This window comes from Agelaius tricolor, unplaced genomic scaffold, assembly GCF_023055355.1.
Source record: "Agelaius tricolor isolate 1412-34295 unplaced genomic scaffold, bAgeTri1.0.p SCAF_5, whole genome shotgun sequence".
NCBI classification, from domain to species: domain Eukaryota; kingdom Metazoa; phylum Chordata; class Aves; order Passeriformes; family Icteridae; genus Agelaius; species Agelaius tricolor.
In genome coordinates, this window is record NW_027269265.1 from 38,926,532 (window position 1) to 38,944,334 (window position 17,803).

The following is a 17,803-nucleotide window of genomic DNA, read 5'->3' on the forward strand; positions in this document are numbered from 1 at the left end:
AAGGGTTTGTCATATTTTAATGACATTGATCTTTGGTGTTTCCCTCGTCAGCACTCACACTCTCCCCGTACTTCCTCCATAAGCCTGCTAGGGATGGAGAGTTACAAACGAAAAGGAAAATCACATTTGAGACTAAAAACAAAGTATCAGAGCCTTGACTTCTCCACTAGAAACTACATGTACAAGGTCAAGATTTCACATGCAACACCTTACATCACAGACCCATACCTCACACCCTGGCCTGGAGCTGAAAAGAGACTTCCTGCCCCCTGTCAAGGATGTGCAGCTCAGTCCTGGCACCATGAAACCACTGGAGTGGCTCATTCGTGTTAATATTGGCACAGCTTAGAACATCCTTGTGAGAACTGCATCCTGACTAGAGAGCAGTAGCCCTTGTCCCTCTACCCATCCATATGGCATCTCTGCTTCGGTTCCTGCCAAGTCCTAAACTAACTCTAAAAAGGAAAGATTCCACCTGTGAGCATATCCTGAGCCATGCATGTTCTGGTGAAGCCCAGTTCTTCCCAGAAAAGACCACAGCATAGGCAGGACTGGTCTCAGAACACCACACTCTGGGGGAGCAGTGCTGTGCTATGGAGAGGGACTGTGGCCTGGAAGACTCCTCCACTCCAGCAACAGAGCTGGAGCATCACGCCTGGGTTTGCCCAGTACTGCCTGTCTCCAGAAGGATGCTGCAGGCCCCCTTCCCTTTCTTCACTCTACTGATCAGCTCCATGGGTATAAAAGGGCAGGAAAAAGGAAAGGAAAAAGGCTTTACAAAGGATGACACACCAAGTTGCAGGGCTTAGCTCTGGAGATGCCATGGGGCTTCAAAATTTGGCTGATGTGCAGCAAGTGTGGTTTGTATTCCTGTTAACTCCTCAGCAGTGGGAATGTTGGAAGTTAAGTATGCTTTCTTTCCCATGGCTTCCCTTGCAATTCTTATCCCTTCCCCCATCACCCAGGATAGAGAAGCCCTCTGAACCATCAGCATCCTGTTAGAGCCACCCATCCCTGCTCTTCCAGCTCCTGGCCAGCTGTGAGGTACAGGTCTCTGCTGAGCAGTACAAGGGTAGCACCAACACACAACTCAATCTCTACCTGTTCCGTGACTCCCCACTGGTGCTGTCATTACTATAGAAGTTGGTACTGTCAGGAAGATGGTTATTGTTAGTTAGGTCACTGTATTCAATTGGTCCCTCGGTGTCCATGGAGGACTGAGCCTGCTCTGGCAGATCCAGGTCACCAGCGCTTTGTCCTTCACTCCCACTAGGGGCTGTCCGCGGGCTCAGGCCACGCTCCGGCAGCTGCACAGACTCTGACAGGATCCGTCCCTCCAGCTCTGCGCCCAGCTGCTGAGAGGTGGACTGCTGTGCCGACGTGCCCTCAGCTCCAGTGGGCTCTGTGCCAGTCTGAGAGCTGCGGTGAATCCGGTGGCTCACAATGATGTTGTTGCCAAAGCCACCCATGGATGCCATGGTGGTGCTCTGCTCCCTCTGAACCACGGCAGTCATGCCACCTTCTGCCATCAGCCTTTGAATCCTACTCAGGGCATCCTCCCCACTGGCCCCATATTCTGGACCTTCACCTGCAAAAGAAAGCAGAAGCAACTCTGGTGCACAAGGCAAACTACGACACAAAATAAAGCATGCTGAGTAGTTGCATCATGCAGTGTGCGTGTGCTGGGACAGAAGATGAAGGTTCTATTCCACACAGAGCCCAGTATTTTATTTCCATAACTTGCCACTTGGTTAAGTGTCAAACAAAGGCACTGAATTCTGTCAAGAAAATCTTGGTCATTTCCACAGGTAACCCTCAGAGACTTGCATGTCCAAGCCTTGGAAAAGCAGCTATTATGTAGCCATAAAGATGGGGGAAAGGGTAGTAGCCAAAGAGGCAGGATGCTTTATCACAGCTGTAGAGATTATCTCTACCCACGGGGACAAGAAGAGAAACCTCAGTTTGCACTGCAATAAACCAAACAGTTCACCATGGTGTTAAAGAACCCCATGGCTTTTCCTGCTTCACCTGTTTGAGAAGTACGCAGATGACACACTGGCAATGTCCCCAGTGTAAATCAGGGGAGGACAAAAGAAGCTGTCCAACAGCAAACAGCAGCTACAGAACATGGTCTTCCACATTAGCTATGATCAAGTGTGTAGGCTCCTGCTCCCCTTGACTGATATCTTTCGAGGAATAAAAAAAAAAACATCTCAAGACCTACAGTCTTTGTCTACTCTTATCTCTGAGGCTTCCCTTTATTGTCAGGCTGTAGTGAGCTCTGAGAGAACCATCGTCAGATACCTTGGCTGCTCAAGATTACTTCAGGAAAACAAAATCTCACCAACGAATTGTCCATGTAGAAGATTAAAGCACCATGACAGGGAAGTTCATTCCAGTTCAGTTTCTCAACATCCTCCTTTTGCTACAAACCCTACCCGCAGCATTTGGGGAGAACAATCTGTAATAATAAACTGCTAGAAACATTCCACAGTGGGATCTTGCTGATTCTTATTAAAGAAATAAATCTCACTCCCACCTCTATGAAGCTATCACAGTGCTGATTTGAGGAGAAAGCCGTGAGCTCTCCTGGCACCAAGGAAATGAACACAAATGTCAACAAGGCTAGATGTAGGGAGGAGTTAGAACACAATAAAAAACAAAATGCCACACTGACTAGGAAAAAAAAATACTTGGGGCTGTGGAGTTTAATATCTTTATCCATTATTTGGATGAGGGGATTCTAGTGCACTCTCAGTGAGCTCACAGTTGACAGTAAGTTGGTTGGGAGTGTTGATATGCTGGAGGGTAGAAAGGGTCTGAGAAGGAATCTGGACAGGCTAGGTCAAAGGCAAAGACCAATTGCATGAGGTTCAACAAGGTACCCTTGAGTTACAACAGTCCCAGGTGGCACTACAGGCTGGGGAAAGGGGGGCTGGAAAGCCGCTCAGCAGAAAAGGTCCTGGGGGTGCTGGCTGACAGTGGCTGAGCATGATCCAGTGTGTGTCCAGGTGGCCAAGGCGGCCAATGGCCTGTATCAGCAATAGTGTGGCCAGCAGGATCAGGGAAGATTGTCTCCCTGTACTCAGCACTAGTGAGGCCATGCCTTGAACCCTGCACCCAGTTTTGGGCCCCTCACAACAAGAAAGTTCCTTGAGGTACTGGAGCACATCCAGAGAAGGGCAATGATGCTGGTGAAAGGTCTGGAGCACACATCATAAGAAGAGCAGCTGAGGGAACTGAGGTTGTTTAGCCTGGAGAAAAGCAGTCTCAGGGGAGACCTTATCACTCCCTACAACTACCTGAAAGGAGGTGCAGCCAATCTCTTCTTCCAGTTAACCAGCAACAGGATAAGAAGAAATGGCCTCAAGATGTACCAGGGAAGGTTCAGGGTGGACATTAGGAAGAACTTTTTTCACTGAGACAGTGGTGACTCATTTTAACTGCCTAGGGAAGTGGTGCAGTCACAATTCCTGGAACTATTCAATAAATGACAGCACATGGCAATTAGTGCTATAATTTAGTTACGTAGTGGTGTTCAGCCAAAGGTTGGACTTGATGATCCTGGAGGTGTTCTCCAACCTAAATGACTGGATGATCATGTATCCAGCATGAGAGCTAAGATACTCAGCAAAGTCCACACCATGCCACTTGAGAGACACCATGCAGTCAGTCAGTGACAGCTTATTCCCTTTTCTCATGGGCTCAGTGGTACTTGCATCGAGCACTGCCAGCATCCCCCACCACAGGACACAGTTCATTTCATCCTCAAGGAAGTCTGCTGACACATTGTCCTCCTGCAGAAATATTATGGACATTAAGGGCAAATTTACATCTCACCAGTAGTGTAAGTAGATTCCTGCTAGGAATGCAGTAAACCTGCTACATGCACTATACCTTGCCCCTCAATTTGAGCATTAGTGGGACCACAGAGACATCTGTAACCACATGAGAATCTGCAGCACAGCCTAAGAGGAGTGAGCAGGAATACCCCCTGGACAGAGCCTGACCCACAACTCTAGCAGAGAAATCCTATTCAGGATGTGGCTGATGTATGAATTAGGATGTGGCTGATGCATGAACTAGGAACTTGGCTGACCAGTACAAAGACTGAGGACAGAGGCAGCTATTATACTGGAAAACTCCAGTGTGAAAAACATGCATGCCAAGGGATATTGAAACATTAATCATGAGCAGAACTAAGTGGAAGTTTTGAGAAGCATGGTTTTGGATTCAGTCATCACTTCCTTCTGAGGGCATAGTCGTACTTCATTACCAACCATCTGGCCAGGCTGGAATGGAAGCTTAAGAAAGCCAAGATTTGCAACCTGGTCTAGAGACATGCCAGACAGGCCTTATCTACACAACTCCTGAAACAGCAGGTACTGTGCTCTTGATAGATCACTTACTATAAACAAGTCCAGTACAGAAGCACTGGAACAGCAAAACAGCAAGGACTCCCAGCCAGCCAATGCTCCTTAACATTACAAACATATGCTTCACCACAGCATCCCTTGCTCTTCTCTGCCCCTAAATTACCATATGCCATGGCTGAATTTCCAATTGAGGCATCTTCTTCCTCAGAAGACAGGCAAGGGCTGATGCCACAGCAGGAATCAGTAAGGCATGAGCCTTCAGATCCCAGAGATACAGCAATGTTGGAAATTCCCAGCCCATCAAGAGCCAGAAGTGAGCCTCACCACTCAAGCAGCCAACAAACACCTCTGCTTTGGGGACTGTCCTCCCGTTTTCCTCTCTCAGGTTTCAACGATGACTTGGGCTGACTAGTTCAGAGCAAAGCTTGCTGTGCCATTTGCCTTGAGCTGAGCTACAGCACAGATTCACACACAGCCCATTCCTACTGCCTGGTGACTCCCACACACATTCTTTCACCAGGCTGCCAATGCAAACTACATTAGTATTCAGAGCAAGCGAAATAAGCTGACTTCCATTTGGTGAAGGTTCAGGGTGGGCACACAGGGACTTACCCAAAACAACAGCAATGCTGTAAACCACACACATATCAGCTTGCTGCAGTGCTGTGCTCCTACAAATGTTTTCTACTGTAACCAAAGTGACCTTTCCAGAGGTCCAAACTCCCGTCTATTCCAAACACAGAACAAAACATTACTCTTGAGAGCAATTATCCCAAAGACCAGAGGATTTCTGTCAATGTAGCTGTCTCAAACATTTAGCTAAATATTCCCTAGCTAATGCATTTGTTTTTAAAAGTCCTCTATGCTACTCCAGCAAGACAAGAATTTGACACAGAAAACTATGCAGGCAAAACATCTTGCAAACTTTTGATGGAGTTGGGCGTAAGGCAGGGTATTTCCACTTCTAAAGGAAGTGCATTCTGAAGTACTTGTAGGCAGTACAACTTGTTTATCTCTGGGCATGGGTGGCACACGCCTGATGGAATGCAAAGTCCACAGAAGCAAGGATGAGATCAGACTCCCCTGTATCTGTGCAATATACTGACATTGCTCTTGAATTTTCTTCTGTTTTCAACATTCTGCTTTGTAAAACCAGCAGTAGTTAGGAACCATGTTTGCAAACAAAGCTTCAAAATTAGAACAGTAAGCACTGCAGAGATATCTAAGTCTTCAGAGAACATGAAATAATAGCTCTGAGGTGTGAGCTGCCCCACTAATTCAGATGCTTAAAGATAAAAATATCAGCATTTTTACATTAATTCACCCCTTGCATAAGAATAGAAAAGGGAGGGGCACACCACAGTATAACCAGCTATGAATAATTATATCTCCCTTAATGCCACAATAATTACTTTTCTTTCCAACCAAGCCTAGAAACATGTTCACACTTCCTTTCTGAGGTAGTTAATGCAAACAACTCCACAGAACTCAGAAAAAATACAACTGCTTTAACTTGTAAGAATTTTCTTAGTAATATCTCACCTTGGCTATTCATATGAGTGAAACTTACTTTTGTAATGGGAGTTTAAAAGTAGCCCACATAATTTAATCCCAAGAGACCCAAGTACCTGGAGTAGATCACGCTGTAAAGGCTTGCATAGTACATACTTCTAGAACCTAAGTATATTTTGGTAGTGGTTTTCAGAGGATTTTAAAGAGAAACCAAAATTTGCAGTTCTATAGGACACATGATGCAGATTTTACAGATGGACGGGCAGATGAAAGGCTAAGGGATCTACCCACGTTTCTACTTGGAGGATGAGAAGCAGATCTGGAAGCTGATCCCTGGTGTCCCAGTTCCCATTTCCACACTAACTACACAAAAGTCACATCACATCTGACAACAGCATTGCAAGAACATGTTCAGCTAACATCAAACAACATGTTTCTTCTTGTTAGCATTCATAAGGCTCGGCTGGGGACAAAGTATTCCTGCCCAAGCAGCCCCTCGACACGTGTTCCTAATGTCTCAGATTAAATAAATTACATCACATGCAGGCACACTGATTGCTTCTAAGTGCTCCTCAGGCACTCCCAGGATCCTTTGCTTTTATCAGGAAAGTTTTGCTTGCATGTGCTGTCTTTTCACTACCAATAGTTTGAACAGACTGAATCTCACAAACCCAAGCCTTCATTTTACAACCCTCTTCCCTCTAAAATGAATCTGCTGCAACCTCTGAAAGCAGTTGCAACTGATGGAAATCTATACTGGCTGGTGATAAACACTTCAACCCAACAAGTTAAAAACTGTATATGGCATGACAGTATATGTTGCTCCTCCAAAGACAGGCAAAGTAGCAATCCAGTGACAGCAAATATTCGGATGGCTACAATTTCAGTAACTCATAACACGTGCCTACATGCACAACAAGCACTGAGTTTTAAGCCCGAAAGACAATGCAGACAGTAGGAAATCAGATGACAATTGCTTTTCAGTTATTTGTTGTTGGTTTTTTTTTTCCCTCTTTAAAAACTGGATTACCTGAAAGACAGGTAATCTCTCAACAGCCAGGGGACAGCACGGGCCCACTATCAAACAAGTGTCCTGCAGCTCTGCAGAGGTCCCTCTCCCTCAGCCTGCAGCAACTTTGGCAAATTGCAGACCCTGCAGTTACTGTCCCTTGCACTGTATTCCAAAGATCCAACAGCCTGAACAAGTGGCAGCCACAGCCTGACCCAGTCTGGACCAGGAATTACAATTTTTCAATGTTAAAACTTTGGGCCATTAAATCTCATTAGGAATTTTTGTTGGGTTTTAAGTGAGATTCAATCTGCCAGCTGAATACAGATCCCACTCCCATTATGCCTGTCTATTTGCAAGGAAAACATAGTATAACGCCCAACAGATTGTTTCTAATTAAGGGTGCCTCAAAGTTACAACTCTATCACTATTTCCACTATGTCTGTCAGCTTAAAAGAAAATAGGAGACAGTTTGAACACTGTTTTAAGCATTTCTTGGTACCTCTCCTAGTTTTCTCTCAACTCTAACTACCTTTCCTTTATGTGTGGCGTGGAAGCAGAGTTCACAAGTCCGCTATTAACTGCTGCAAAACAGAAAGATTCAGACATTAGAGGGATTCACTTCTAATAAAGTCATCATATACTCATTCCTCCAAAGGAGGCAGAAAGATAATCAGAGCAGCAAAGTCCCCGCAGAGCTTTGCATGAGAAAAGGAAACTATTTATACCCGCACAGAACTTAATTAGATTTCTGATGCAATTCTGCATACTCTCTTTTTTTTGTACAGTAAGCACATAACTGCAAGAAATGCCCTGAGCCAGAATTCCCCACAACAGCAGGGCTGATACAACAGAGGACAGAAACCCACTCTCAGGGTGGCATTAGCCTTTCTTTTTTTTTTTTCCTTTTTTTTTTAAACCCTACAAGGGTTTTTTTTTGGTTGGTCAGTTGGTCGGGGCTTTTTCACCCCTCATGGCAGGGCAATAACTAGACCACTTTCCTTTACATTACTCAGAATCACACTTTATTTATCCATTCTGCTGATGATAATGCTGCTAAGCCTTTACATAGTGATTTCCATCTTCAAAGCCCCATACAAAACACTAATTAATCTCTACAGCCCCTGGTGTGCTGTACTATGGGAAGATTAATTCCCATTTAGTAGATGATTAATAATTTGCCCTGGGTCATACCCCAAGTTACTGGTAGCACATTTCTCACATTTCTTCTCCTTTTTTTTTTTTTTTTTTCCTTTTTGCCCCTGACATCTAGATCATGCTATTAGGAAACACAGTTTTCCTTCCAGCAGGCAGAGTTATGGCACATACAGTGGGTAAATTAGCCATCAGAAAAGCACCACAGCACCTGGTCTTGCCTGTTGCCTGCTGGAACACACTGGATGCGCATCACAAGAGTTGATGATGCTAGGAAAATGGCTGGCTTACCATCACAACCAGGCAGTAATGCTCATGTGTAATGTGAAGCACAAAGATGAGCCAGACCACCAATGTCACAAGTAGCTGGCTGACTGCCTAAGGTGTTGGTAAAAGAAGAAGAAAATTTGTCTCTCCTTCATCCTCCTGACCATTATAGTCTTCACAGTTCCCTGTTTCAAGTTACTTTTGAGCCCTTACACAGTAATTTCCACTGAGGATGCAACTGGCATAGGAACTGACCAACAACAGGTAAAAATATCTTGGCTCATCTCTGGTGCATGTGCTTAAACTGCAGTAACTCCTTTGTTCTACAGGCCCCAATACAGCTGACAGGAGTGACAGCTCATTTTGCAGGTGCGGCCATTTGCAAGGGGACATGTGGTAAATCAATGTCTGAGATGGAAATTGCACCAGATGTGGAACTTGCTGTTCTTCTTCCAAGCAAGAAAGAGAGATGAAGAGAAGTACCTGTCCTAGGCTTGTTACATTCCTTTTCTTCCAAATGTTACGTGTTTTTCTTCTTTGTAAAGATATCCTGCCAAGGCACTGGTAAAGAACAGCCCTTTCCCTGTCTCATTAACAGTCTAGTTAAAATCTATGATTTAGATCTGGAAATTGAAAAGTTAAAAAGAAAAAGATAAAGAAACTGTCAGATGATTGCAAAACAGCAGGAGAGAGAAGCAGTGTTGGAGAACTCTCCTGGTGTAACTGATTCCAAAAGCCTTGATGCAAGAAGGTCCCACACTGTACCATGTTTCTCAGTCTGTGTTCCACATTCAGTGGAAGAACTAGTTCCCATGAGTTCAGCATTTGTCCAGACAGTCAGTGTTCCAGTCTTATTCACATGCCATCAATTGTACCAACCTTCCAGAGAGGTTAATCTCAGCTCTGCTGAGATAAGCAGACGGAAACCCCAGCGGGCAGGAATTTCCCACTTAACTTTGTACAGAAGAGCTGAGATCAGAGAAACACAAAGCCATATCACACATGCTGGATACTACACAGCAGAAACTGTGGAAGAGTCACGTACCAAAATGTAACTTTCAGAATGACAGAGAAGAAGCAGGCATATAGGCACACACAGGCATGTTGTGGGCTTCTTCCCAAAGCCAAGGAGGTTCATCATGAACCAACAACTTCAAAACTGTCTCCTTGATTTTCTCTTGTCTTTCCTATGTATATACTGCCCAACCCCTACCTAGCCACGCCTTCAGAGCTGAATGAAAGCACGAAGTTACAGTATTGAGACAAGAAGCTTGGATAAATCAATGTTTCAACAGATTAGTGACTTTGTACAGGAATTGCACAGTAGCTGTTTCCAGCTCCTTACATATTGATAAGTTTTCCTGGACTGCTAACCATTAGAGACATTTTTGTATAGCTGAACTGGGCACTCATCACGTACCTCATCAATCAAACTAAACAGTATCCTCAAAGATGCTTTGTGAGAAGTGATTTGCAATGATTTACAGAAGTGATTTTATTTTGTATCAAAATCTTGAGCTTGTGAAGCCTGCAGACCTTTGGCAAAAGTTGGAGGATCAAGCTGAACTCTTAACACAGAGGCAGAAAGGATAACTCTCTGCAGCTTGCAGCCCCACTGATGGTTAGATCAGGAGATGTGTGAGGAATGAAGGCAGTACAGGTGATTCTACAAAGGGACAATGATCTGGAGAAGAATGAAATTTCCTTCCTCAAAGCATGTGAAAAAGACAACTTTTCTATTCATATGGCCAGAGATTCACTCTCCCGATCATCTATGCCTGGCTATAGGCAAAATTAGGTGGGAGAAATCTTTGTTGAAGAGATAAAAGGAGTATCCAAATGCACTGACAGGATGTGGACCTTATGTGGAAACTCATAAATCACGAGGTAAACTCTGTCAGATGAACCACTGATTGACCTCCTACCTTCACCAGTCCCTGCAGAGGCGGATTCCTGCTCCTGTACCTCCCTCTCTGTCTGAGTCTCGGCATTCTGCAGCTGAGGCGCCAAGGTCTGGGTACCCTGTGATGTCACAGAGGTGGGGGGATTTCGGGGTTGTAGGCCTATGGCATTCATCAGGCCCATGTCCCTGTCTGTCCTCCACGTAGCTCTGCTGGTTCTGAAAAGAGAGAACAACAATTAAGACCAGGATCACTGGAGGCAACATGCCCAAGCAAGATTGAAACACGAACGAGAGGCTCTTCTTGCCTCCACTCCAACCAGGCACCTGCTTGCCAACATGAGGATGGGGATGAAAGTAATTGTGACCTGCACTTATTTACAGGCACTGGTCTCTTGAGTTTCAAGCCAACAGTCTTAGAGTCCACTCACCCTTCCACAGAAGCAGCAAGTCTTACAGGCACTGAGAGATATCCCTGCAGCATCATTAAGCCTGCAGAACAACTATCTTGGAGTCACTGCGTTGAGGAGGCACACAACATGCAGTGCAGAAGCACAAACACACACAAAACCTTCTGCACAGCAGGGCAGTTTTAACTCCCATGGATGTGGCCTGTAGTCTTTCCCTCCTCTGGACTTCCCAGTTTGTCAGCATTGCACATGAATGCACTCCAGCAGGCATTACTGCCCATTCCAGTCAGACAAGGGAAATCCTGTGTTTTCAAAACCAAACAATAGGAACCACCTCAAGGCTCATTAGCTTCTCAGACTCAAAAAGCTGAAGTGTACAATGCTACAGCTGAATCTTCACAATGCCACAACCCTGTTTTCTAAACTGACCCCTAAGTGCTGGGAACAGTCAAAAGATTCAAGGAAAGACTTCCTCGTTTACAACCTTTTTTCATAAGGCTTTGAAACCTGCTACACTTTTTTTTACTCTCTGCTTGAGCTAGTTCATTCTGCACCAGTATTTCTGCCTTCAAGCTGCCATTATACCAGACTGAGTATGTACTGTAAGAAACTTAAGTAGTGGCAATATCCACTCATACAGCAGAGTAAAGAATCTCTACTGCTTATTTTTCACTCACAATGAGACCAAGGCTGTAGGACAGCCCAGACATTTCCCTGTAAAAAGCTCACAGCTTCCTTGGTATGCTGAAGCTCACAACTCAGAAACACAACTACCATCCTCTTGCTGAGAACAGCTGGCTTACAGAGAGATACTTGTCACTATGGCAAGAAGCAATGGACTGCAGCATCACCCGTGTGCTCAGAACAACAACATGGGCATCACTGGACAGACTGAAACAGCCAATGGGGACATCAAGGGACTTAGCTTTATTTTTAGAGTTTATTACTGAGAAACAACTGTCCCATGATAAGCAATTAAAAACATGAAAATCAATCACTGGGTAGGCACCATATACTTGCCCTTTTCTCTGCCAATTGCCCTGTTCTTCAGTTACTTTCCAAAGGCCATTTGCTTTACATGGTGTTTTTGATGCATCAAGCCCCACACGTGCCTCTCACAGCTGCTACGGGGGCCCTGAATGACACATGTACTTTACTACCACTGGCACTTTTGGGCACTGAATGTCACTTGCTGGAAAAAGGCCAGGTGACCCAAGCAGGCAATACCAAAGAGGGAGAAAATTGCATACTTAAAGCTGCCAGTGGTAAGGGAACAAAGAAGTGATGTCAAAGCTAACAAAAACAGCAGAAAGGGTCAGATCTCTCTAACCCAACACCCAGGAGACTCACCCAGGCCGCTCAGTACTCCTGCTGCTGGAATGCACAGTGAAGACATTCTCATTCAGCTGGTCCCAGTGGTACTCAACTCCAGAGTTTAAGGCCCTTAAAATGCCAAAGAAGGAAAAAATATTAGTATGACAGGACAGTGTTCAAGCCAGCACACATTACACCCCCACAACATAAATAGTCTTGATTCCTGCCCTACAGAAACTGCAGATCTAGCTCACAGTTCACATTTTCATTAAAAGGGTTCATCACTATAAACCACCTTGCAAACATAGTGTGCTGTATTACCAGATTACTCTGGAATATTCCATTCATTTCAATTCAGTATTAGCACCAAGACACAGCAGAGAGCAGAGAGATTTTCAGGAAATGAAGACATACAACTGTGCGTGTAAAATCAGGTTACCCTAACTCCAAGTAACTAAACAAAGAACTGGAGTGGAAAGGCCAATTCTCCCTGTGGTGTCTGCAAGCACTTCCTGCACTAGGTAATGGTCAGTAAGACACTGCCCTTATTCAACATTTAATTTCTTTCCAAACGATTCTCATTCTACCTATAGATAATCTTTACGCATCCCTCTCACTGACAGCCACTGTGGAGCAAGGACAGATGTAGAGGATATTTTAACAAGTTTCCACAGAAGAGCTTGTACTGCATCAACAGCATGTGTGGCTGTTGATGAAAAATCCAAACTTAAATTTTACATCTAATGCTACTAAGTATAATAGAACCACCAATGCTCTGGGATCCTCTCACACAGCATTTCCCCCAAAAGATACACCAAGTCAGGGCTTACTACTCACAGGAACAGACAAGGGTCAACCACTCCTGAAGACAACAAGCAATTGCAGAAACAAAACCACGTAATGCTGCAAGGACACATCCCACCAAGAAGAGGGTGAGAGCAAATCCAGCTTACTCTGTGCCATACAGAAATGTCACAGGACAGGCACTCACTATGCAGTCCCAGGCAGCATAGAGATCTCCCACCTACTGATGTGTTCCACCTTCACAGGCACTCTGGGCTGCATTAGCATGGAAGGCACTTCCTGCAGTGTTTTGCCACACCATGCTGACAGCTCACATGAGCTGCCTAGGAGTTTTGAAATGGTGCTGTGCACCACCACATGGTTGCTGGACTGCACACACCTGATGGTGCTGGGTGGAGAGTCAGCAGTGCTGTGCAGTGGTCACAGAAAGGCAAGTGGGGGGAAAAAACCTGCAAACCAACAAAATAAGACCTGTGTAGACACAAGGGAACTCTGTCTGAAGAGCTGGACTTCTATCACCCTGCAGACCGGCTCAGAACTAGGGGTAGTCCCATAATCTGAAGAAAGGATTCACGGCAAATGGTAGCTGGTTATGGCTCAGGCACAAACGAGATGTTTGACATACACATAAAAACTGTTGTCCCTGTAAAGAGATGCCTCAGCAGAACTGGCAAGAACCCCAGCTTAGAGGATGCTGCAGGTCACTGGGGCTAGACTGCCAGGATGACAGCACCCCAGGTTAGGACCCAGGGTGAGAGATGAACAAAATTAGGTCAACAAAATCACACATGGAGGCTATAAGAAGTAACCAGCCACTGCTTTTTTTTTTTTTTTTTTTGTGATAAGCTGTCCTGTGCTGCATTATAACCCACGAAAGCAGCTGCCAGTGAGATGCTGATTTACAAAGGTTTCTGAGTTTACTGACAGATGGTAACTTGTCACTAAAACTGTGCCAGTCCCTCTGGCTGCTCCATCCCCTGCTTAATATACTGGCTGAGGATTAGCTGTCACACTTTGCTGTCAGTGAAGCAGCACAGTCCCTAGGCAAGAGAGACTTTCTGACCTCCTAGTCAAAATTTCCATTAAAAGTCTAGTGTATTTGGTATCTTCAGCTATTACACAACAGAGCCAAGCTGACCTGTGCTCTTTTCCCTCTTCTTCCACACACCTTCATGTTTCCTAAAGAACAGCATGGTCCCTCACAGCTACGTACATTATTAGTATTCCTTGCCAATGTGTGCCTTACTTGTCTTTGCCAGCTTGCCAGCTCTCAAGACAAGAAACAGAAGACCACAAAGCTTCCCCCAGGCCAAGATGGGAGTTGACAATACCATATTTCCTCTCTTCCCCCAAACACCACGTTCCTGTAACACACAGAAAGTCCAGCTCCTACGTACACTTCTACCTACACTTCTTTGAGTGGATCAATTTCACTTCTACAAAAGCATCATGGTAGCAAGCTGACATGCAGTACACCCATGAAAAGCTCCTGACCATGCTCCTACCTATTCTGCAGAGTCTCACTACTGTACAATTAGGTTGTTGGACAGCAAAGTCCACTCTAACTTCATGCTGTCAGTTTGCACATGGTTAAATCAATAGGCATTCAATTTAATGCGTAACTTTTCATATTGGTTTTAAACACTGCCATTTATCAGCTGAGCTTCGCTGCCAGGGTCCTGTTAGCTATTTCTTTACTGCCACAGAATCAAGGGCTTTGCCTTCCTTCCCTAGAAGGAGGACCTGTAGCAGATGGTGCCACTGCTCTGGCTGCTGACTCTGGGAACACCTACAAACGGGCTCAGGCCAAGGTCACTACACTTGGCCACGATGGGAGTTCAACATTCTCAGCATCACTTTGACCTGGCATTTTAGTTTGGTGTGTCTCCCTGCTGGGCAAAAGAAGTGGCTCAAAATAAACAGCTGCTGGCACTCCCTGCAGCAGCAAGCAACTTCACTGCTACCTTTCAGGGGTCTCTTCCTTTGGCCAGCTACACAAATTACCCTTTCCCAAATCTACCTCTTGCAAAAGCCATAAGGCCCTCAGCACCATCTCTGTCCTCTTTTGTATGCATCTGGGTATCTCTGAGCTGGAATCCACATTGGTCTCTTTACAGCCCTAAGATCAGTATCATGATTGCTCCTGATTATGTTTTCCAGCCTTTAGATGATTGATTGAGCCTATAGAAGAGATGTTTCAGACTGCATCAAGATACAGTGAGGAGAGCATACACCTGAACTCACAGAGGGCACTGGTTGGGCACTACCTTTTATATGAAGATCATAATGTCTCTTCTTAATGAATCAAAATTTCATCAAAGAAATACTGCTATTGTGAGGGCTAAATGCCAGTTTTAACACATGTTTGCATTAGAAACTTGATCACATAATCAGACCTTAAACCAACTTCAGTACACAAGATGTGTGGCGACAACCACAATTACCTTGGTTTAAATCAGATTTTCAATTAAGCTTACGATTTGCTCTGGTTTAGCCACACCTATTTAAAATAGTGCAATCTCCCTTCTCAGAAAGCCTAAAGGTTTTTTAGTTCCCATTGCAAAATACTGCTTGAATTTTGTAAATGAGCAGCCTTTCACAGTATGTTTCCCAGGAGATTTGCAAATCAAGGCCTGACGATTCATTCCAAAGAAGCAGAGCTTACACTGGAGAAATGAATATTTTTCAGGTAATGTAAGCATTTAACTTTTGCTTCATCAAACTCTAGACATAGAAATGCTAGAAGCACTTTACATTTTTCAAGGCATAAGCTCTGTGTAGCATGGAGCCACTTGGATGTGGATGCAGTAAAAAGGACATTTGTTGCCCAGGGCTTTAGGGTGAAAAATTGCAATTCTCCGCACTGTGTCAGTCATGGACAGTGAAGTCCACTTAGTCAAGTTCTTACTTTCTTCCCTTTTATGGCTGTCACTAAGCTCTCTAAGCCCTCCCTGGAAATTTCCATTAGCTTTGTTACATGCAGAGCTGCCCACAGCCTGGATTTCCCAGCAGGGATCTGTTCTAAGATGGACTTTTCCTTCACGCTTGTGTCCAGCTCACATTATTAACGAGCTTGGAAAGGATGAAGGGCACAGACTTGCAGGCTTTGCTGAAAGTCAAATAAGGATTCAGAGTGGAGCCTGTAAAGTATTGAGAGCCAACAACTTAGCAAGCCTCTCCCTCTACACAGAGGTATTACCTACACAGCTCAGTTATGTCTCCGGGAAGAAATTAGGACAAAGTACTAGGAATTAATGACAACATTACTAACAAATTACAAGAGAACTGAAATGCAATTTAGTGCACTTGCTTAACCAGTACTTGAAGGGTAAATTGACAAAGCACAGGTCAGCACAAACAGACTCAGACATGTGGGTACCCCCCAGCTGGCATATCCGAAACTGGGAATTGAAGAGGAGGAGGGAGTAGGATGAAAATTCCCCAACTCTACCATAACAACACAGTCAGGGGCATGACAGCAAGACAAAACAACCCATAATTTGCAAGTGGTGTATGCATGTCCAGGAAGGCATAAATAGCACTTACTACCTTTTCACTTGTATCATCAGGGGATGATTAAAGTGAAATCTGAAGACAGCAGCAATGAGCAAATGCACTGCTCTCCTCCTTCAAATCCTGCCACATGGAAAGGCCCAACAGCAGCCCATTTGTTTGCTCTCGTACCAAATTAAATTTTGATTACAACATTGCTGCCTGCAATCCCATCCAAAAATATCAGCACAACCTCATTACCAAAATGAAGACTGTGGCAAGCCCAATGCAGAAAGGAAGCTGCCTGATGCCATGCAATGCACCTGATTTTCATGCTGCCAAGTTTGCTTTCTCCACAAAAGGAAATACTCCTTAAAGCTGATTTCTCAAATACACTGTCCATTCAAGATCACTAAATGCAAGCATACAAAACCAGATTAGTTACAAAGATTTGAATTTCCCAAGACATGCTTTCTTCCCTTTGTGTAAACTTGTCATTTCTAAGCCATTCAAACGGTATCAAGGAAATAGAGCGAGCTACAAGAGAGCAAGGTGACACTATGCTAAGGAACAGGAATCTATTGTCCTGGTTTGGGAAGGAAGAAGCAGCACACAGTATCTCATGCAATGCAATGCTGGCCATATTCCAGATGCATCCTTGTCAGCAGCTCATTATCTCTTCTGCCAGTGTGGTGATGATCAGCACAGCAAGCCCATCCCTAGCTCCCATGATTAGCTAGGCAACGGTATTGTTAGTACAAGGCAAAGTTTGGCACTCCCAGCAGCTGCCTGGATGGGAAAACAATAATTTCTAACGCCCTACTTCATAAATATTTAGCTTTCTGTGCAGGCGATGAACCACGTGCAGAGACAAATCCAAGTGAAAACTGGCTGCTGTGCAAACTGTATGGAACCAAAGCAAAGGGGATTTCTGGAGTAACTCTGCAGGGCAGTAACTCCCTTTGATCAAGAAGAGGTGGCAGCTTCATTGGTGCCAGCCTATGTGTAACTAGCCAGGGGAAGGGCACAAGATCAAGTATAGGAATTCAAGGAATACAAGATCTGCAGTTTATGATTGACAACCACAGATATTAAAATGATGTATGACATCATCCTGTCCATCACATTGAGATGAAAGATGCATCTAAGAGCAGCCTCATTTTCACTCCTCATACTGATTTTCCAGACTCCTGGAACCCACTAATTTTCAAGAATCCTGCAAGTTTTGCCTGTGTGAAAACCAGCAACCATGCAGAAACATACTCTGATACCTACTTGAATTGTCCAAGGTGCTGCAGAAGCAGGACAGCAGCAGCCTCGTGCAGCTGGTAGCTGTGTGCCTGCTTCAGGGAGGGTGCCAACTCAGCTTGGAACACTTTGCAAACAACTGGTCCTGTCAGCAGTCCTGCTAGCCAGGTTAAATATTTGGATTTTTGAAGATGCTGTATTCAAACTCACACCATTTGTACGAGGTCAACCTTATAAAGCTGGTGGCACCAGTAGCTAATTCAGCAGCTCTTCTGTCTCAACAATGTAAACATATACGAGTTTGTTCTGTCTACCA

At 44.6% G+C, this 17,803-nt stretch overlaps 1 protein-coding gene across 3 annotated transcripts in view; it reads right to left on the reverse strand.

Annotated features, from left to right (window-relative positions):
* The window catches only part of AMBRA1 (autophagy and beclin 1 regulator 1), a 127,395-nt gene continuing 109,592 nt past the window's right edge, over positions 1–17,803 (reverse strand). For all 3 annotated transcript variants that reach the window (XM_071427429.1, XM_071427428.1, XM_071427430.1), the window contains 3 exons: positions 11,980–12,072; positions 10,245–10,438; positions 1–1,588 (listed from right to left, as the gene is read on the reverse strand). In XM_071427429.1, coding sequence (XP_071283530.1) covers positions 1,098–1,588; positions 10,245–10,438; positions 11,980–12,072 — 778 coding nt within the window. In that variant the 3' untranslated portion in view covers positions 1–1,097. The remainder of the gene's footprint in view (positions 1,589–10,244; positions 10,439–11,979; positions 12,073–17,803) is intronic.